The sequence below is a fragment of the Trachurus japonicus genome, unplaced genomic scaffold (genome assembly GCF_045865225.1).
Source record: "Trachurus japonicus isolate A0001 unplaced genomic scaffold, Traja_1.0 AP030749.1".
Lineage (NCBI taxonomy): Eukaryota > Metazoa > Chordata > Actinopteri > Carangiformes > Carangidae > Trachurus > Trachurus japonicus.
Genome location: NW_028220882.1, coordinates 3,993 through 27,097, shown reverse-complemented (window position 1 = coordinate 27,097; position 23,105 = coordinate 3,993). Strand labels below are relative to the sequence as shown.

General features: G+C 43.5%; 1 protein-coding gene across 1 annotated transcript; it reads left to right on the top strand.

The window, feature by feature from the left end:
- Window positions 1-1,788: 1,788 nt before the first annotated feature.
- On the top strand, window positions 1,789-16,836 carry LOC146960045 (interferon-induced protein 44-like). Its single transcript, XM_085772643.1, has 7 exons — window positions 1,789-2,394; window positions 4,342-4,364; window positions 4,705-4,906; window positions 5,340-5,489; window positions 13,205-13,373; window positions 16,435-16,535; window positions 16,679-16,836. Exons 1-7 carry the CDS (start codon window positions 1,789-1,791, stop codon window positions 16,829-16,831), a joined length of 1,404 nt encoding a protein of 467 aa, XP_085628769.1. The 3' UTR covers window positions 16,832-16,836.
- The last annotated feature ends 6,269 nt before the right edge of the window (window positions 16,837-23,105 follow it).

Below are 23,105 nucleotides of genomic sequence, written 5' to 3'. Positions count from 1 at the left end.
TTTGCATTAATGCAGTGGTTCCCAACCTTTTTTGGCTCATGACCCCTTTTGACATCACAAATTTCTGGTGACCCTCATTCAAGATGAGCAAGCTCAGATATTTGTATATGCTGCATTTTATTTGATCTTGATTTATATTCAAGAAAGTGAATGTATAAAGAATATAGTTGTTTAAGATTGTGAAAAATAATTAGTTAAAAAAAAAAATTAATCAATTACTAGACATTTAAGGCGATCCCATTTGAATTCCAGGCGACCCCACATGGGGTCCCAACCCCAAGGTTGAAAACACTGCATTAATGGCTCTGACATTAAAAAAGTTGACAGGACCGACCTGCCTGGACAGGTTAACACTAGACCACTGTGGCTGTGGGCCAGCTGTGCTCACAGGAGGAATTTAACAATGTTTCCATTACATAGTTTTTATGCATCTGTATCTTCTCACTAGTTATTGTTTTCATAACGTTCGTTTTTATGCGGAGCGAGTGAGCGAGCGAAAGAGAGAGAGCGCGCAAGAGAAAAGACACACGGCGCACCGTTTCACGTGGCTACTAGCAAAACCTGAAACGAGGTGGTTGGAAATGAAGAGAGAAAAACACAAAGAATAGACATGTAGCCTGTTCAGGAGATGTTGACCTGTCCTCACGACGTGAGGGAGGGAGGACCGGAGGGTGGCTCTGGCTCACAGGTTAGTGATGAGGAAACGTCACTGTCAGCTGCATCTGTCAGCAGCTCCGCTCCACACAGACACCTCACTAACTTTATTTTGGGAGAACAAACGGTGACACGTGGATATAAACACTAAGCACCCTCATTTATAATGAAGATTGATTTTAACGTAACGTCACGTAACGTCATTAATCAATTAATGCGCGGGTTTCTGAACCAAACGGAATCGATAAGGGAATCGTTAAAGCAGACACGCACACGATTCCAAGAATTGATCCAAGTTGGAACCGGTTCCGAAGAGGAACCGGTTTTCGATACCCATCCCTACTCGGGACGCGTCGGGAAGCGTCGTGGCGGTGTGTTCCTGGCTTTATAGTGTGTGGTGTGCTCCGTAGTGAACACCACACACTATAAGATCAGAAGAGAGAGAGATCTTGTGCGATCTGTCTTTTGTTATCATCAAGTGTGTGGTCTCCTAATCTGTGAAGGTTTGAAGAATCCTGTAGTGTGTACCCCCCATTACACAAGGTTATTGTTTCTGTGTGATCTAGTTCTGTGACACATGCTTGCTAACAATGAAGTAGGGCTTCTCTAATCCATGTTTACTATCCATTGGTAACATCTTGTACTCTGGGAACAGAATCTGTGATGGATCTGACATCACTCCCTGAGCCAGTCTTAGTACTTTCTTCTCAAAGATAGTCTGGAGTGTTTGTATTCTGTATTCACAATTTGTACAATCCTAGTTTTGAGCTGGACAGAGAGAGACCCAAACCATGCTGCCATGCAATATCTGATGAGGCTTTCTAGCACTGTGTCATGGAATGTTGACATGATTTTCCTGCTCACCCCGAATAGGGCTGCAACGATTCGTCAACATTGTCGACAAAAATCGATAATAGAAATAGTCGACAATGAATTCCAGTGTCGACATTGTCGCCAGACGTGTTTTTCCAACGGAGTGAGGCTTCTCCTCTCCTCGCCTCTCCTCTCCTCTCCTCTCCCCCCCCTTTTTTCCCCTCCTCTCCTCTCCTCTCCGGCTGCCTGAAGCTGGGTCACCTCCTAAGGACCTCCATCCCTCACTTGGCAGAGCAACTCAGCATCAGGTCCAGCAGAGTGATGCACAGGCTGGTGGCAGAGGTCTGTGGGTCCCTGCCGGAGGTTCTTAGGGGGTTTGTGAAGGACCGGACTGTTCTGGACCAGTGGGATGAGCAGCATGAATATGTGTTTCCTGCCCTGATGGTTTCTCCTGCGGTTGGCCAGTGGCGTGAGGAGGAGGACCTCCTGCTGTCTCTAAAGACCCCACAGCTGGGAGACCTGGAGTCTCTGGGGAGAAAGGAGGCGTACAACATCGTCCTGAAGGTGGCAGGCCTGCGCTCTCTGGCCGAGCTGAAGGTGTCGAGGTGGACTGAGTTTTTTGGCAGGGGCTCTTCTCCAGGAGGTTGTTGGCGGTCCCTGTACAAACCCCCCGTTGAAAAACGGACGGGCGACCTCCAGTGGAGGATTGTACATGGGGCCATAGCTACAAACAGGTATCTGGCACACCTTGATCCTAGCACGGGGGTCAGCTGCTCCTTCTGCTCAGAGACTGAGACATTACAACATCTGTTTGTCCAGTGTCCCAGACTGGAGCCTCTGTTCAGGCTGCTGCAGGGCTGGGTTCAGGGGTTAGGGGAGCACTTCACTTGGGTGAGGGGTCAGGGGTCACAGGAGGTGGTGGCTATGGTAACGGGGATGCTGGCAGCTCGGCTGAGGGGGGAGTTCAGCTTCTACAGGCTGACTGACCAGATAGAGGGTTTTGTGAAGACCTGGGGCCTCATTTATCATTGTGGATACACATTTTTTTACACCCTTTTTCCTCCGTTTTGTGCGTACGCACTTTTCTCCGCCTAATTTGGGATCTATCAAACCAAAACCTGTTGGGAGAAAGTGCAGAAATTTACGACCAGTCTGACCCTGGCGTACCGTGATTTACACACTTTTTGAGGAACAGGGGGAATTGGCGACGCCGCTGCAGAGTCAGAGAACTGCAGTGTGAGAGGGAGAGAGGAGCGCGGAGTAGCCTACACAGTGTTTGAAGTAATGATGATGACCATCACCACCACTACCCACCCCCCCCCCCCGCACACATGCTGACTAAAAGCACAGCGACTCTGTTTTTTCCCCTGTGCATTTACACTAGTTTGCTCCTCAATACTGGCTTTATAAAACAAATTTAGTTTTCTTTGGATATCATATTGATATTTTCTTTTTGTTTCCTTGTCTGTAACAACATCTATTGCACGTCTGTCCGTCCTGGGTGATGATCCCTCCTCTGTTGCTCACCCTGAGCTTTCTCCTGGTTTTCCCTGTTAAAAGGGTTTTCCATGGAGTTTTTCCTCAGTGGATGTGAGGGTCTAAGGACAGAGGATGTTGTTATGATGGGATGTAAAGCCCTATGAGACAAACTGGTGGTAAAAACGGGCTATACAAATAAAATTGCCTTGCCTTGCCTTGCCCCTGCATGTAGGCTACGCCTCTTCCACAACCCAGTCTGTCCAGTCTGGAAAATAATTTCTGCGACGTGCGTGTGTGAAGTAGCCAGACTGGACACACAGAGCGCAGCAAGCCCAATAATGTCGGCGCAAATCGGTGAATTCTCTGTTCGTCCAATGAACGAAGGTGGTGGTTACAATTAACAAAAGGGGGTGCTGCCCAACATCATTTCAGGAAAAGTCACAGACTGGTGGACTTCAATGTTTTAGAATGTTTCAGAGTAATAGTAACTGGTAGAGCCCCTGACCAAAGGCACTGGCTCATAATCTGGAGTTGGTCCCCGGGCGCTGCACCGCGGCTGCCCACTGCTCCTCAGGGATGGGTTAAATGCAGAGAAAGAATTTTGTACTAGCTGTATATGTGACAAATAAAGTACCTTTACCTTTACCTTTAGTGGAAAACCTGCTTTAAATTATTTGTGACATAATCTAAAATTATTCTTCTTTCTGCTCTGTTTCATTTAGATTTGGGAGTTTTTTGTTTTTATTGTAGCCTTTCAATGCAAGATGATGTTTCTGACTGATATTGCCGTCACGTTACCATGTATCTCGCTTTCAGAGAAATTCCGCTTCTTTCTCCGCTCTCCGTCCATCTGTTGTCTTCACCGTCTTCCACTGACGTCATTCCACACGTTTCCAGAGTGCACATGGCTACTTAATATGCACGTGCTGATTTTCATTGACCATATGGTTGTGTGGGGCCGTTTAGGGGGCTGGGTATGAGGCGTGTTCTCATCCACGCTTTTCTCAGGTCCGGTGTGATTTATCAAGGGAAATTGCGGGCAGTTGTGCGTACGCACAGTTTGATAGATCTGAAAAGGGTGTAAATATTTTGGGTGTACGCCATTTTTGGCTTTTCGTCATTCGTCATACGTCATACGTCGTATGGAGTTTTGTGTTCGGTCCAGGAGGACTCACTGGTCCTGAAGTTTAGAGTCTTTTCTGTTGCCATCATTTGCTCTGTTGATCATGTCCTAGTTTTCTCTGTCGGAATTTTGTGATTGAATTTGATAGAGTTGTGTGACAAAGTATGGACTGATAATAAAAGTTTGGTTTTAAAAATCAAAAAAATCTCCTCTCCTCTCCTCTCCTCACTCCTGAGTGACACCAAATAACTCTGATCTTGTTTTCTTTTCAGCCTTTAGAGATCATTGGAGGAAAGTATCCTGGGGGTGAGTAAATGTAAATTGTCCACATGGTGACACCGTAGTTTTGTTGTGTTTCTCTGCTCATCAACACTGAACCAAATATCTCATGTATTTGTTGGATTGTGATGAAATGTGGTTGAGACATTCATGTTCCCCTCAGGATGATCTGTAGTAACTGCAGTGACCTCTGATGTTTCCTCTAGCGCCATCATCAGGTCATTGTCATGTCAGTGCTTCAGCCTCTGATCAGAAACCTGTACAACTAATGACTATTTCCCATCAGCCCCAGCTGTACTCTGTGTTTCTGAACATTGCATCACAATAAAACTGTTTGTTCTCTATTTTTTTAACAGAAACAACCAAGAGAATCTGGATTATGCTAAGGTTTATCAAACAAAAGGCGATGGGATCAAACATCTCAGAGTTTTGCTCTATGGACCAGTTGGTGGTGGAAAGTCCAGCTTCATCAACTCTATCAGCAACACCTTAAGGAGGAGAATGACCCATTCAGCTGAAGCCAATGCTCTGGTCTCAATGGAGAGTTTTACTAAAAAGGTACTTGTTTCCTTCATTTTGTTCTTTTTTCACCACACACGAGGAGAAGTATCATAGACATTCAGACAGTACCTGGATCAGTTTGCATTAACACCTCCTCAAGTTACTGCATCGCTCAGTTTAATAACAAGTAAAACCAAAACTAAACAACATCACTCTCAAAATAATATGTAAGGCTACTTCTACATACTTAAAAATATCACAAACTTCTTAACATCACATGTTTGTGTCAGGCCTGAACAGAAAGAAAAACTCCAGTGGCAGAGCGGTCATTCAGCTTTTATTAGCAGGATCACCCTTTTAAAACCTGTGTATATCCACTAATTTCAGTAGAAAAGATCAATTGTTTTTGAGGAAGCAACAGGACCATGATAAAAACTTAAAATAAGACCATTATCACTAATCTTTCACATTTTATTCATGTGTCTTTCAGTATAAAACTCATAAAATCAAGAAAGAAGGCAGAACATTCTACCCTATTGTTTTCAATGATGTCATGGGTCTGGAGGAGAACACTGGAAGAGGAGTCAGGCCAGAAGACATCAAACTGGCCATGGAGGGACACGTGAAGGAGGGTTACAAGGTACAACTGTCACACTACTACCTATGTTCAGTAAAACAACAACATTTTAGTCAATATTTCATTGTAATCTAAGACTTTATTTATCTAAGTATTAAGACTTCTCTAATTAATGGGGCCGTAGCCATGACTGAAGTTTAACTGAGGTCCAGAAGTTACTCCCACAGTAAAGAACAGAGAATATGAAGTGAATTCCAAAATAAAGCAAAAATTATACAGTATATACCGGTAAATATATACAAAAATTACGAAGGAGTATTAGGGCCAGCCCCCCAAAAAAAATCCAGTGCAAGGGAAAAAAGTAAGCAAAAAAAAAAAATCCAGCACAAGAAAAAAAAAAAAGTCAGGTAAAAAAAAAAAAAAAAAGGTCAGGCAAAAAAAAAAAGTCAGGTAAAAAAAAAAAAAAAATCCGGCACAAGGAAAAAAAAGAAAAAAGGTCAGGCAAAAAAAAACTGCAGAAGCTTGACCACAACAAAGCGACAAGCGACTGTGGGCTCCATGACAGCAGCAGAGTGACAGACAGGCTGCCACACTCTGCAGCGCCATAAAAGTGCCAATTCACTTTGACTCAATGCCGGAGTATGACAATGAAAACAAGAAAACTTAAGCGGTAGGCCGACTTCAGAATCGATATAATACATCCATGATCGGCACACGAATCACTTCCGCGTCCAACCCCTGCTGCTAACGTACAGCAATCAGCAATGCATGTTCTTCATTGCTGCCCCCCATATCTATGGCTGCCCCCCCCCCAAAACAAACACACACACAAACAATCATTTATAAGTTACACAGAGACGTTATATGAGCTAACGTTTAGCGTGACTAAACGTGACTGGAGACCCCTCCGTGACTAGACCACCACGATCCAGGTCTCTGCCTCCTCCTGTAGTACTTACAAATACAAATACTATACAGGATAGGCCTATCTCCTCTCCTGTAGTATTTGTAGTATTTACAAATACTACTACAAGAGCCTGTCTGTCACTCTGCTGCTGTCATGGAGCAGTCAGTCGCTTGTCGCTTTGTTGTGGTACCTGGTCAAGCCAGCAGTTGTTGTTTTTTTTTTGCCAGGCTTTTTTTTCTTCTTGTGTCGGATTATTATTTTTTTTCACCTTACTTTTTTTTTTCTCTTGTGCCAGATTTTTTTTTTTTGCTTGCTTTTTTCCTATGCATCGGATTTTTTTTTTTTTTTTTTGGCTGGCCCTAATACTCCTTCGTACAAAAATAAAGAAAAATCATAAAGTTTAATATTTCATCTTACTTATGTGAGGAAATGACTGATGAAAAATTATTGATTAAAAAATGATAATTCAATTCTGGTAATTGCTCTCTGTAGATTTTTTATTATTATTATTAATTAATTGTTGCATTAATATGAAATGATTTGATTCCATTATTTTATTTTAAATATGTCCAGAAATATTTCAGGTCCTTTCACTCCTGTCCTGTGTCTCAGCCTGATCATGTTGCAGTTCCTCTTTTATCCTGCTGCATGAACAGTGAGAATTACAGTGTGACAGTGAAGATATTAATACACAGACTCAATGAGTTCAGATGATAATGATCATTATCAAAGGTAGCTGTTTCGCCCTCTAGGGGAACAGGGACATAACATAAATGATACAGAGAACGAGGGTTCAGTATCAGAAAAGCTGTAATTTATTGTCCACAGCTTCAGTGTATTGTGCAACGTTGTGGACACAGCCAAAACACAGTCAAAATGAAATAAAACAGAACACAAACTGAAGCGTCTCTTCGGGGTGAACCAAGGCCAAAACAAGAAACAAAAGAAACAATCTTCTCAACCAGCCACTAACTTGCCCTGAGAGGAAAAAAATAAAAAATAAAATTACAATACTTATGCCTGACTTCCTAACCTAACAGAAAACAGGAGAAAAGGGGGATCAACATGAATGGCGGTTGCACCCCTACTGCTTCCTAACAACTAACAAAAAAGATAACAAAGGGTACTAGAAGTAGCTCACAATATCACAGGTTTAGTTTCAATAGGTAACACACACAGAATCACAAGAGCCACTACTCTAAGTACACAGAACACAGCTCAAATCACAGCACAGAACAACAGCTCAACAGCAAACAGGGAGGACAACCACACTGCACAGTGACAGCCCTTCCCAATGCAGGCTGAAGAGCACGGCTATTTCATACGAGCCGCTCCTTGCTAGCTCGTCAGAATTAGAGCACTGGAATAAGAGAGTAACGACATGCATTGGTCTAATGGAAGCGCCTGTTGCTCACCCTGAGCTTTCTCCTGGTTTTCCCTGTTAAAAGGGTTTTCCATGGAGTTTTTCCTCAGTGGATGTGAGGGTCTAAGGACAGAGGATGTTGTTATGATGCCATGTAAAGCCCTTTGAGACAAACTGTTTGTAAAAGCGGGCTATACAAATAAAATTGCCTTGCCTTGCCTCCTGGTGGAGGAATATGGGTTTTGCAAAAGCGTCCAAGAACTGACATCTCTGCATTGTTGGTGAATGAGCAAGTGGTATTTTCAATAATTTAAGGACATTTATAGATCACCCACGTTAAAGGGATAGTTCGGGTCTTTTGATATGAATCTATATGGCATCCCCATCACCAGTTACGTGCTGTGACAGCGACTTTCCCCGTACTGCGTCCCGTGAGCGGAGTTCCGGTCTGGTTTCGGTGCTGACGAATGTAGTCCGGCTAGTTGGCTGGGGTCACGAAAATAAAGCGTTTTTCTTCTCAAAACAATATGCGTTCAAAAGAGTGATACATTTGCATCACAAAACCGTTGTCCATGAAAAAGTCTGACCTCGCAATCGCTTGGCGCTATTTTCTCTCCCTCCGTATCACTACGCGCTGCCGCCTGTAGACGGCTGTGTGTTTCCATCAGCTGTTTCACTGAGTTTACTGCTCGGATAGTTCACATAAACATATCTGATTATGACACAAGTGATGAAGCCATCCCTTGTTTTAGCACAGAGCTAAAGGGAGAGCTTTATGAACCTGATGTGATGCTGAACCTCGTCAGATGGTGTTAAAACGAGCAGACAGAGAGAGAGAGAGGAGGGACAGGGAGATGGGGATGCCATATAGATTCATATCAAAAGACCCGAACTATCCCTTTAATAGCATCATTGAGGATCCTTTACAGATAAACATTAACACATAGGCCAGTAAAAAAACACACAAAAAAACAGTTGTCTACATTAATGTTTCAATCTACATTTTGTAATAAACTAATTCTAAGTATAATTTGATATGACCAAGACACCTAAAAACAAAAACACGGCCGTTTTCATCAATTTACAAGCAAGTGGGCAACACACATACATTGGAGTGAATGAGTTTTCTGGGCGCTTTTGCAATACCCATATCCTGCCACTAGGGGCGCAAAACCCTTAAACCCTTAAACCCTTAAACCCTTAGACCCTTAAACCCTTAAACCCTTAAACCCTTACCACGGGAGTCAATGGTGGTGTCCTTACTCTCTTTTACTGTGCGTTCACACCGAAAGCGATTAAATCGCCTGTAGTCGCTCTGGCCGCTCCTATCGCGTCGCTTGTCAGCTCTAGCAGGCCCTTGCACCAAGCGACCAAAGGGGCGGGACTTTCAAGCTGTGCTGCAGATGTGTCCATTCAGGCTCTCTCAATTTCTCCGACTGTGAGAATCCCAGTCCGCTATTGGCTGTCGCCGTGGTCGCGCCGCTGCTCATTTGCATTAAGTTCAATCTCTCCCAACTTTCATCGCTCGCGTCGCTCCCATCGCGTCGCTCGCGTCGCTCCCATCGCGTCACTCCTCGTCGCCAGTGTACATTGAAAATGAATGGCAGCTGGTCGCCGTGGTCGCTCCGGTCGCTTTTGGTGTGAACGCACAGTTACAGTGCTCTAGTCTGAATCATCGGCTGCAGCTGCGGAGGACCAATGGCTGACGGCAGGAGGCGGGACCTGTAGAACAAGCAGAGATAGTGCAGGGGAAAACAGGAGCGCTAACTCAAGCCTAAATGGCAAAGACTATCGGCTGGGGGCCGTAACAGTAGCAGAGTAGAAAACGTCATCTACAGCTTCTCCTGTCAGCTGGAGCTGAGCTTCACTTTCAGATGTTTCTATTGGTTCAATTCAATTCAATTCAATATCTTTATTGTCCACAATGTGGAAATTTGTCTTTGGCTTCACCACTTACAGTACGCATAAGACCACATAAAATACAATACAATAACACACAATAAATAGCATAGGAAAAGAATAAAAGAGTAAAAAGGTGATATACATAGCTCCAGAGTGTCCTGAAATGCATTTATGAATTTAATATTGTGATTGCATGCGGTATGAATGATTCTTTATAAATATTTTTCGTAGTTTTGGCAGCTCTATAGCGCCTTCCTGAGGGGAGTTTTTGAAATTCATTGGCCAGGGGGTGACTGGGATCTGCTAAAATCCTATATGCCTTCTGTTCGACTCTATCGTCATAAATACATCCCAGCTGTTTCTGTTCCCTCCCTATGATTCTACTGGCCATTTTTATCATTTCTGCCAGTTTGGCTCTGTTTTTAACCCCCAGGTGACCATACCACATATATTGTAGCACAACACGCTTTCTACAAGACCCTGATAGACCAAATCTAAAACATTCTTACTCACATAAAAAGAGTTCAATTTTCTAATAAGGTGCAAGCGCTGCATTGCCTTTTTAGAAATATATTCAGTGTTAAAAGTAAAGCTCAAATTGCAGTCAAAAAAAGTTCCTAAATATTTAAACTCCTGCACTACTTCAACCTGCTGATTATCAATCATTGCAGGTGGAAGATCTACATCGATTCTCTGGTGACCAACAATAACCAGCTCCTTGGTTTTAGATGTGTTAATGAAAAGGCAGCTGTCCCTGCACCAGCCAGTGAGCTCAGTGGTGTGATCAAAATACATTGTCTGGCTGGTTGTATCCCCCAACTTCATGAGACCCAGTAACACCATATCATCAGCATATTTATACAGTTGACAGAAGGGATTTTTAATTTGCATTTCATTAGTGTACCTACAATGAAAACAGAACAGGCAAAAGAACACATCCCTGCGGTGCGCCTGTGTTCAAAGTAACAGTGTCAGATATGACCAGGGGTGGAAAGTAACTAGTTACATTTACTCAAGTTACTGTAATTAAGTAGCTTTTTTGTGTACTTGTACTTTTTTGAGTAATTTTAAAAATCAGTACTTTTACTTTTACTTGAGTACATATTGTTGGAAGAAATTTACTTAGTTACATTTTAAATAGCTTAAGTTACAAAGTAAAAAATATATAACTCTGTGTGGGTTGTCAAAAGTAGCTACGCCGCTGCCGCCTCGATTTCTCCCCCTTCACAGACGCACACAGCAGCAGGTAGGTAGGCCTACACACCTCTTTCCCCCTCACCGCTACGTGAGTTAGTGCATAACAGGGCTCGTCGCTATGTTGTCGTCTTATATTAGCCATTAGCCACAGCTAGCGGTTAAAAGCTGACGTTAATGATTAAAGACAACGTTATCAGGCATGTCCATCTATTCGGCTACGTTTATGGTGACCGTGCCAGACACACCGGGGCTGAAGGCCGGACCGGCGGTCCGTTGAGTTAAATGTAGGAGCCCAGTCAGACCCATGGCCATGCTCAGAGGAACAGACAAGCAGCCCACTGCTTCAGAGCAGTTACAGTAAAGAGGCAAGAGAGAGAGAACCTACAGTAAACCCCCCCCCCCCTCCCCCTCCTTGAGAGCAGACAGGAAAGACAGTAAAAAAAAACAGGTGTGTGTGAGTGAAAGAGGGAGAGAGAGATTTTTCTTTTCTTTTTTTATCCGTATTGAAAATGGTATTAAGTATCGAATATTTTCCTTAATATCGATATTGAGTTGAAAATGTTAGTATCATGATCATGATCGTGACAACCTTAGTGCCAGTAACTGTAACTGTCCATCTGATTGGCTCTGGACAACTGCAGTGTCAGAAGGTCAGAATCAAGTTGGTGCCACAGGAGCTAAAAGATGATGGAGACCAGTGTATCCATGGAGAAGGGACACATTGACAGAGACATGCACGGAGAATGTTAGGCCAATCTCTGGCCATTATACCCCCCCACCCCCCCCCCCCAAAAAAAATAAAAAAGTAACTAAGTAACTTTTACTCTGAGTACATTTTAAATGAACTACTTTTTACTTTTACTTGAGTAGATTTTTACACCAGTACTTTTACTTTTACTTGAGTAAAATTTCATCAAGGTAACTGTACTTTTACTTGAGTAGATTTTTTTGGTACTCTTTCCACCCCTGGATATGACACCCCCACATCTCACTCTCTGTGGCCGATCAGTCAGAAAATCTTTAATCCACTCAATGATATGACTGTTGGTGTTAATATTACAAAGCCTTTGAGTCAAAATCATTTTCTGCATACAGTTAAAAGCTGAGCTAACATCTATAAATAAAAGTCTAGCATAGCTCTAAGGCTTTTGAAGGTGGTTTGTTAATGCATTCATTAGTGTCAGCGTTGCATCCTCAGTACCCCTACCCCTCCTATAAGCAAACTGAAATGAGTCATACGATTGGCTGAGAGATGTTGAAAGATGATTAACTATAACCCTCTCCATACATTTGCTCAGGATACTGGTTAGGGCAACTGGTCTAAAATCATTCAACTCTACTGCTCTGGGTTTCTTGGGAACAGGAATAATATCTGAGAGTTTCCATATTTTCGGAACAGAATGTGCATTTAATAAGAGCTGAAATCATTTTGTAAAAACTCCTGTGAGCTGAAACCTACAGGATTTAATCACCCGTCCCTTTAACCCATCAGGCCCATATGCTTTATTTGGTTTAATTCTTGCTAAGCTTGCAGCAACCTCTGCCTCTGTCAGTGTTAATGCAGAGTGGTCCGTTGTATTGGAAAAAATATCAAAATTGTCATTATCATTAGAAGTAGAGCAAGAGGAATTATCAAATCTGGCATAAAAAAGATTCAGATAATTTAAAAAGGTGCCTTTATTCAATAGGTCATCTTGTTTATGTTTTTTACTTTCCTTTCCCATCATAGTGTTGAGTCCATTCCAAGCTTCTCTTATATTACCAGAGCAGAACTGACTCTCCACTTTTTCTTTAAATTTAATTCTGTTCTTCGTTAAAATAGAGTTTAACTCTTTCCTCTTTAACTTAACTGTGTCCAGATCTCCACTAATAAAGGCAGCCCTCCTTTCATTAATACACTGTCGCATCTCTGCCGAAGCCTCTCTTTTAGTATTTGGATATACTCTAATGGTTTTCTTAAAAGTGACGTTAGTCCCACAAAATTTAATATACTCAGTTATAGTCTCTGTCAGTTCATCAGTGCCACTGCAGCATTAAAAAAACATTTGCCAGTCTGTATCATCAAAACAGTCCTGCAGCATCTCTTCACTCCTTGCGTCCCACACCTGAATGTCCTTGACAGCGGGCATCTCTTGCTTTACTTTGGCCCTATATGTCGGGAGAAGATGGATAATATTATGTGTTCATCACATCAGCCGGCACCAGGTTAAAGTTCAACTCCACTGTGGTCAGTGTTCCTGCTCCCTGAACAGTGACTAAAAAGACTTCAGTCAGAGATAATGTGTGACATCACTACAGACATTTATGTAAATCAGCTGCTGATGAGGTCACAACAGAAACTTTTTCTTCATAGTACAGACTGTATTAAGTTCATGTCTCATTTATCTGGATTTTCACATTATTTTTCAGTTCAATCCCTCGTCTCCATTGTCCAGTGGTGATCACTACTACAACCCTTCACCTTCTCCAGATGAAAAAGTGCATGTTCTGGTTTGTGTCCATTCTGCAAACTCAGCATACATCAATGCCTCAACTCTGCAGAAGATGAAGGAGATCAGCGAGGCAGCCAGCAACTTGGGTAAGAGCAGAGATCAGGGGTGTTTCAGAGACCAGAGTACAACACTACTAGTCTAGTACGAAGAGGGGGGTATCATGTATCCCCTGGAAATATACTTCTAACCAGTGTTTCTAGATTGGAAAAAATGTGTAGAAAATGATGAGCTATGTTAAAAAGTTGTCAGAATGTCCCATGTATCATTTTTATGCAAATTAGTGCCGCCATTATCGAAAAAACCTAATTTCACTATATCTCAGCCAATATTGCAGATATCTGAACAAATAAGGTGTCTAGACCCATGTTTTGGGGGTCAGAGATCATAATAAAACTATTCATAAAGGGATCACATGTCGGTGGCATGCTAGTAAGCAAACCTAACCCTTTTACCAATTACAAGACGCCAATATTGGAGATACCAAATAAGGTGTCTAGACAGAGGTTGTTGTGTGTTTAACCAAGGTTTATTTGGATCAAACATCATAATAGAACTCTTCTTGATGTGACCACTCTTCTCTTTCCCATGCCAGATAAACAGTCAAGTAAATGGTTCTCCACTATGCATCACTCATCATCGTTTTCACTGAAATCATCAGAGTTAAACTCATCATCTTCTTCCTCTTTCTCCTCCTCTTCCTGTTCATGCTCTCCAGTGTCATGGGGATCAACCAGTGAAGTTGGTAGGATAGGACCACAGGACCACACCGGTTTCAACACTCCTTCATCAGTCTTCATCCATCCCTGCCCCTCATCATAGGGTTTTGGTTTTTCCAGAATAGGTTCATCAGCTCGCTTGTACAAGGCGACACGGTAGTTCACACGTCAGGCATGTGGCTTCAGAGCAGAGTGGCATGGAGGAAGGCGAACCAGGTCAACCTTAGACTTGCAAGTGAGTTTCTTGTCCTCCCCCACCATGTTGCGTAGCAACTTGGCACAGACAACATCCACTGAAGACTCACAACTCTGTCCAGACATCAGACAGGTGGATTGCTCCAACTGCCTCAGCACCTCAGGCTTGACACTCCAGCAGTCACTGAGTTGACTGAATACGTGAAATCGGGGATTCTTCTTCAAGGGCCCCACCTTCCTTCTCCCTTTGATGGCACTGGTACAGTCTTCTCCACTGAACACATAGAACCCAAGAAGAGTGGTGCGGTAGTCTTCTCCCAGGGATTCTGCAATACTACTACTGCCTGGCTTCCAGTGCACCTGCCCCAATTGATGTTGAGATGGACGTGTTACAGTACGAGCAGAAGCTGTGGGCAAGGCTGCTAAAGCTGACTTCATCAGACCCCTACAGTGTGAAGATCCAGGAAGCTTCTCAACATCTCTGAGCTTGCAGAATCCCTGGGAGAAGACCACCACACCACTCTTCTTGGGTTCTATGTGTTCAGTGAAGACTGTACCATTGCCAAGTATATATTTTTTGGCTTTTTCATGCCTTTATTTGACAGTAGCCTACAGTTGAGAGAGACAGGAAATAGGGAGGCAGAGAGAGGGGGAATGACACGCAGGAAAGGGCCGTCCGATTCAAACCGGGGCCGCCTGCACGAGGACTATAGCCTCAATATATGGGGCGCCTGCTTAACCCACCGCGCCACTTGGCGCCCCGGAAGGTGGGGCAATTGAAGAAGAATCCCAGGTTTCACGTATTCAGACAACTCAGTGACTGCTAGAGTGTCAAGCCTGAGATGCTGAGGCAGTTGGAGCAATTCACCTGTCTGATGTCTGGACAGAGTTGTGAGTCTTCAGTGGATGTTGTCCGTGCCAAGTTGCTATGCAACATGGTGGGGGAGGACAAGAAACTCACTTGCAAGTCTAAGGTTGACCTGGCTGGCCTTCCTCCATGCCACTCTGCTCTGAAGCCACATGCCCAACGTGTGAACTACCGCGTCGCCTTGTACTAGCGAGCTGATGAACCTATTCTGGAAAAACCAAAACCCTATGATGAGGGGCAGGGATGGATGAAGACTGATGAAGGAGTGTTGAAACCGGTGTGGTCCTGTGGTCCTATCCTACCAACTTCACTGGTTGATCCCCATGACACTTGAGAGCATGAACAGGAAGAGGAGGAGAAAGAGGAAGGAGAGGATGAGTTTAACTCTGATGATTTCAGTGAAAACGATGATGAGTGATGCATAGTGGAGAACCATTTACTTGACTGTTTATCTGGCATGGGAAAGAGAAGAGTGGTCACATCAAGAAGAGTTCTATTATGATGTTTGATCCAAATAAACCTTGGTTAAACACACAACAACCTCTGTCTAGACACTTTATTTGGTATCTCCAATATTGGCGTCTTGTAATTGGTAAAAGGGTTAGGTTTGCTTACTAGCATGCCACCGACATGTGATCCCTTTATGAATAGTTTTATTGTGATCTCTGACCCCCAAAACATGGGTCTAGACACCTTATTTGTTCAGATATCTGCAGTATTGGCTGAGATATGATATTGGCTGAGATATGCACTTATATGATTTTTGCACTTGATATGCACTTATATGATTTTTTTAAAAATCTTTTTATTTTTGTTATTTGGTTTGTTTTTGTTTTTATTAGCCTATGACATGTTCAATAAAGAATCGAAATGAGATATAGTGAAATTAGGTTATTTCGATAATGGCGGCACTAATTTGCATAAAAATGATACATGGGACATTCTGACAACTTTTTAACATAGCTCATCATTTTCTACACATTTTTTCCAATCTAGAAACACTGGTTAGAAGTATATTTCCGGGGGGTGCATGATACCCCCCTCTTCCTACTAGACTATAGGCTACAGATAATCAAGTTATAACTGAAATAATAATATGGACAAGTTTAGTATCCAAATCATAGGAGCTGTAATTGATTTGATAGCTGTGCATCATTAGCACCAGATCTCCAGATGTGAGGATCATGAATATGATCATGTTGGAGCTGAACTTTTGGACTTCACTATGAATGAACTGTTTAAGTTGGTTGAAAAAGCCTCTTTTCTCGAAAACCTCCATGTGTTGAGTGTTTTATGTTTGTTGGGATCTAAAGACAATATCAGGCTCCCTGACAAATATAGACTTAGAGTAACTTTCTGCATGTGCAGGAATTCCCCAACTGGCTGTTCTCACCAAAGTTGATCAGGCCTGTGGTGAAACTCAAAAGGATCTGAAGAACGTCTACAAGAGCAAGTACATAGAGAAAAAGGTGAATCCCTGTCATTCGTATCACCAGTCTGGTACATCAATGTTTAATAATTTCAGCTCAGATATGTTGAGCTTTACAATCTGTTTCAGAACATGAGCTAAAAACTTGTGAATGAACTCAACTATTGTTTCTTTCGATCTTAGATGAAGGACTTCAGCTCAGCACTGGGTGTTCCACTGAACTGCATCTTTCCTGTGAAGAACTACAGTGAAGAAGACGCCATTGATGATGATGTTGACACTTTGATCCTGAGAGTTCTGAGGCTGATTATTGATTTTGGAGACGACTTCATTTAAAGAGATCTTGAAGGATTAGAGCGTGTAGACGATCTACCAAAGTGCAGAGATCGTAGGATCGTCTAGACTAGGGCAGTGATTCTCAAACTGTGGTACGCGGGCTCCCTCTACCGTATTTTCCAGACTATAAGTCGCGTTTTTTTTCCTAGTTTGGCTGGCCATGCGACCTATATTCAGAAGCGACTTATATATGAAAAATATACACTATGTCATCTATGACCACAAGAGGGCACCGTCCACACTTGTGACAACTGAGCGCTGCCACTGCACCACCGAAAAAACCATAAACCATAAAGAACACAGAAAAAATGCCACCAAAAAGAAAAAGCTATACTGCAGATTTTAAACTGCAAATTATGAAGTATGCAGCCGAAAACGGTAATCGAGCAGCAGAGAGAAAGTTTGGAGTGAGTGAAAAACTTGTCAGGGACTGGCGAAAAGCAGAGGTAACTCTTACTTCTATGAAAAAATCAAAAAAGGCAAACCGCGGGCTGAAAGCGAGATGGCCGGAGCTCGAGGAACGAGTCCACAGATGGGTCATTGAACAGCGTGCTGCTGGACGTGGCTTATCAACCGTACAGTTACGTCTCCATGCCCAGGTAGTTGCAAAAGAGATGAAAATAAATGATTTTGCTGGCGGGCCTTCTTGGTGCTATTGCTTCATGCAACGCAACCACCTGTCAATCAGAGCACGGACCACGGTGTGTCAGAAACTGCCAGCAGACTTCCAAGACAAGATCGACAGTTTCCGTGCATTCATTGAAAAGCAGGTGACGGAACACAATGTGTCACCGGACCACGTAATAAATATGGATGAGGTCCCCCTCACGTTTGACATCCCCATGGGCCGAAGTGTCGCAGAGAAAGGGCAGAAAAGTGTGAGCATAGTGACAACTGGTCATGAGAAATCACACTTCACGGTGGTGCTCGCATGCTGTGGAGATGGCTCAAAACTGCCCCCAATGGTCATTTTCAAACGGAAGATGATGCCGAAGGCCGAATTCCCCCCCGCTGTTGTCGTGACCACAAACGTGAAAGGGTGGATGGATGAAGAAATGATGAGCTTTTGGCTCACAAAGTGCTATGCTAAACGTCCAGATGGCTTCTTTAAAACACGCAAAGCCCTGCTTGTGATGGACAGTATGCGAGCGCATATAACGGCACGCATCAAAGACAAAATCAAAGCCTGCAACTCCATCCCCGCTATCATCCCCGGAGGCTTAACTAAAGTGCTCCAGCCACTCGACATCTCCGTGAACCGGAGTTTTAAGGCAGTCTTGCGTCGCATGTGGGAGACCTGGATGGTGGATGGAGAGCACAGCTTCACGGCAACCGGCCGGATGCGCCATGCAACCTTCCTGCAAGTCGTTGAATGGATAGAAACAGCGTGGAATACAGTGACAACCGAAACGATCCTGTCGGGATTCCGAAAGGCCGGACTGACAACAGCTGATGCTGAGGGTGAGTCTGATGACAGCCGAGCAGAAGAGGAGACGGCGCTTCATCTTCCTCCCGAGTTGGCGGAGTTGTTTAGAAGCGACACCGAGGATGAAGAATTCAATGGATTCAGTGATGCAGAATGAGATCGAGAACTTTATGAACTTGTTCACCTGTTAAATTTATATTTTTTGCCTATGTTCTTCAGGCTATTGTGCAGGCCAATTAAATAATCCTTCCAGATTCAGATAAATGTTCGTTTTTGGATTCCTATGAAATAAAAAAAATGTTTCAAAAATAAATGCGACTTATAGTCTGGTGCGACTTATATATGTTTTTTTCCTCTTCATGACGTATTTTTTGACTGATGCGACAAATACTCAGGTGCGACATATAGTCCGGAAAATACGGTATATGCAAAAGACAGGATGTATAGTGCAGTTAAATAAATTTGGGTGAGATGAACTGTTGAGGATGGATAAATGAGATGGAGGTGCAGCAATGCAAAGACCAGAGCAGGGTTTCTTGATGGAGTTGTGCTAAGATGGAACACAATGAAACCAAAGACAATACAGTGTAATAAAGTGCTACAGTGCTCAAGTCTTGGTGGTACTTGGAGAGGTAAGTATTTTCTGGGGTGGTACTTGGTGTAAAAAGTTTGAGAACCACTGATCTAGGGCGCATTCTATAAATTCCAGTTCTATGCTGATGCACCGACGCACCAGACGTATTATGTACGTCGTCAACCTGACCGACCAATCTTAGCGTATTAAGGGCAGTGGCGCGGTTATTTAGTGTTTTGATACACTTAAATCCTGTTAAAATGACAGTGTTGAAAAAAACAAACAGTGATGTCTTAATTGATAGTTTACTTTCATGTTTACTGAAAGCTACATTTTATGTTGCAAGAGTGCACTTCACAATAAAAAGTTTCGTTGACGAATATTTTTCATCAACGGAATTAACACTGTAAGGGTACACAAAAATAAATTTCTTGAAAAACTGTGAACTGTCTGCATTCATCAGTGGTCCCATTCCCACTACTGGCTGTGGTTGTGGGCGTTTCAGCCGAGTCATCAATCTGCACACCTGTTAATCTTTTCTGGAACCGTTTGTCCTTTGTTAAATCGGCCAGAATACACCCTAACCACGTAGGTAGCCGCATGTTAGCGGCTAGTCTGCAGGCCACTGTACATTCCCTCCATGGATGTAATAGATCCATGATTCCTTCCCATGTGACTGACTGTTTACTTCCCCCTCACCCCCCTCCCTCTGTGGTGCACTCTGTACACTGTCGACGGTCCCTCCCCAGAGCTCCCCCTGATAGTTTTCAACTGCAGTCCTCCAGCAAGATGTTAAAAGCCATTAAAATGTAGAACAGGGACACAAGGATCATAATACATAAAAACAGGGACACAGGAGACATAAAAATTAGCGCACAAATAGAACGTATCCAAACAGAAACCAAATGACACTAAATGAGAGACAATTAACATGACACTACTCAAAACAAAAACAACAGATAGAGACAGTAATACACACACAAAAAACAGGATGTATAGTGCAATTAAATGAATTTGGGTAAGATGAACTGTCATGGGATGGAAAAATTAGATGAGGGTGCAGCAATGCAAAGACCAGAGCAGGGTTTCTTGTCTTGCTTTAATTAAACGCCAAAGTAAATCTTATTGAACATTATTTTTCATTACCAAATATTATAGTAGAACAGCTTTTTCAAGCAGTTTGTGATGCATTTTCATTATTCAGATGAAAGTTTGAGTTTGATGTTGAAGAATCTGATTCTTTATAATCAAATTCATAATCAAAATACTGATACTGCTGCTGACACCTAGAAATGTGTTTTGCTTTATTAACAATTGGATATAGAGAACAATACTGGGGTAATGATTACATGAATGAAGAATAGGAAAAATAAATAAATAAACAATCAATAGAAATATATTAATTAAATAAAAAAATTGACCAAAATAGAATCTCTTCTCATTGCCTTTTGATTTCCAGTCAATAAGTAGTGGTGTCGTATTAGCTCATGCAGAAAGTGTATAGGCTAACACTTGGTTTGGAGTCTATTTGATTTTATATATGTTTTTTAATGTATTTTGCCCTAACCCTACTTTATTTAAACATACATTACATGAACGATGACATACTCAAACATAATCATAATTATCTTACATTTTAAAGTAAATTCACACCTCCTATATATTCTCATATTTCAAACTTAAAAAAATATTGCAGTAGTGTATATCACATAAACAGATATAGGACGAAAGAAAGAATGAGAGTGTTTAACATAGACTATGTCGGTTCGGTCCTTGTGGTCGGTGGGTCCACAAGAGCCTAGAGGAGAGGAGGAGGAGGAGGAGGAAGAGTAGAGGAGGAGGGGGAGTAGAGGAGAGAGGAGGAGGAGTAGAGGAAGGGGGTGAGGGGGAGGTGGAGAGAGCGGAGGAGAGGAGGAGGAAGAGCAGAGGAGGGGGGAAGGAGGAAGAGGAGGAAGAGTAGAGGAAGGTGGTGAGGGGGGAGGAGAAAGAGGAGGAAGAGTAGAGGAGGGGGAAGGAGGAGGAGCAGTAGAGGAGGGGGAAGAAGAGGAGGAAGAGTAGAGGAGAGAAGGAGTAGAGGAGGAGGAAGAGTAGAGGGGGGTGAAGGAGGAAGAAGAGGAGGAGTCAGTGATGAAGCTGTGGTTGTTCAGCTTCAGCTTCAGTCTGGGTCTTGACTCCGCAGCAGCAGCAGCAGCAGAGGAGGAGGTGGTGAGTTTGTTTTCTTCACCGCTTCATTCACCTCAGAGTCTCTGAACTAACGGACCGACGCTGTCCGGTGTCCGCGCGCTGTCCGGTCGGTGGGCGGAGCCGCCTCGCGCCGCGCTGCACGAGTCTAGACTACCGCCGCCGGTTCTCCCGCCTCAGACAAAAACATCAACAACCAGACCAGAACCAGAACCAGAGGAAACCGGGTCCCAACTGTAGTGAAAACCTGGAGTAGAGAAGAGTTTAAAGAGGAAGTCTGTAGCATTTCCACCTTAACTCTGCTCCATGTGTCTCTAAACTAAAGCTGCAAAATAATGTTGCGTTTTTATTGTCTTGTTGTGATGAACTGAACCAGAAAGAAACCAAATATTTTCACTTTCTTTAGAGAGGAACTCTTAAAGCAGAAGTAAGTGATCCGGTGGTTTTGGCTAATGCTGCGTTCCAGGCAGGCTTTTGAAACCGTAAATTACAGCTTCAAGTCACAACTTACGACTTAGTAGCGTTCCAGACAACCCACTCGTGTTTCTCCGACCTGTTTTACCAGTGAAAGTCACTATAACGGCCACTCGTAACTTCTGACCCGTGAACTCGTACCAGATCGAACTGGTACCACTTCACGGTCGGAAAAATACGAGTTTCCTTGAACGCACCATAACAGTCCTCGTCCCTACGTCACCACATTCACGGCGTTCCTTGGCTGCACACACAGCCCTGCATGCCGTTCTCTCTCCTCATTGGATAAAAACTGTAGGATACGATACATGTTTTCTCCTGGGCTCAGAGCAGAGCAGAGTGACTGACAGACCCGTGTTTCAGACCAAACACTCTATAGAAGTGATCGCTGTCGGAAGATACAACTATTTAAGACTTATATTAATACAAATATATCACTTACTTCTGCTTTAAATATTTACCCTGTAGTATTTCCACCTTAACTCTGCTTCATGTGTCTCTAAACTATTGTAGTGAGGGAGTGACGTGGGGCGGAGGAACTCCCCGGAGTGGGGGCAATCAAGATCTGATGCAGTTCACCTGGGAGGGGGAGGAGACCCACCGGGGTCAGCGGCTGGGAAGAAAAGAGGCGGTGGAGAGAGGCCTGGAGGAAGAGACGGGAGGACGTGAGAGCCGTCGGCCTGAGCTTTTTGGGAGCCAGTGGCACTGTGGCGGGTGGGTGCTGTTGGCAGCATATAGTGCTGCCGGCAGTGAAGACAGCTGAGTAGGGGAGTTCGTCGGCGGAGTGTTTTTTTTTTTCCCCCGCCACCGGGACCTGTCAGCGGGACATCGAGCCGGTGTTTCACATCCCTCCATCAGCCGAACCATGCCAGCGGTGCTGATGGTCATAAAGTCGTGTTCGCAGCAGTAATATGCCTATGATTTCTCCTCAGTCACTTGTGTTTAGTAAACTGCAGGAGCATTTCATGAGGTCGCTGGGTTTCCTGACGTGGTCGGTGACATGTGCGTCTGCAGCCTCCATCCACCGGGATGACGCTTATCAATCACAAAACCTATCAATCTATCAATGTCCAGATATTTAATGTTGCCGCCCTCTCCCTGTTCAACGCGGTAATGTCAGTAAAGTCTCTTCTTGGCCGTCTTCCGTGTCTCCATGTCGTAAAAGGGGCAGGGCGACGCCTCTAAAGCAGGAATATATCGGGGCGTGACATTTAAATGACGCTCGTTTTCAGCCGCCGGATTTATCACCACCACGCCGGTTCTACGCCGAAATCAGCAGCGTACACACTTTTAGTAAATCACACGTGACACTTGCCGTACACTGATATTTACACCAGAATCTACACCAGATCCTGCGCAAGTTTGATAAATGAGGGCCATGGTGTGTAGCGTACCTGTTCTAGTTGCTGTGCAGTGATTTGTGTGCAGTGTCCCTTTTTTTGGGTGTGTTCTCTTGTGTGCAGTGTTGGTGTCGCCGGATGGTGGAGTTACCTGCCTGACCTGCTGGAGCTGCCCTCATTGGCCTGCTGGTTGCAGACGTCCCTAACTTAAAAATGAATTGGAAATAAAGATTTGTCTATTTTTATCCATACCTGTCTGTGGTGGGTGCTCTCTGACCT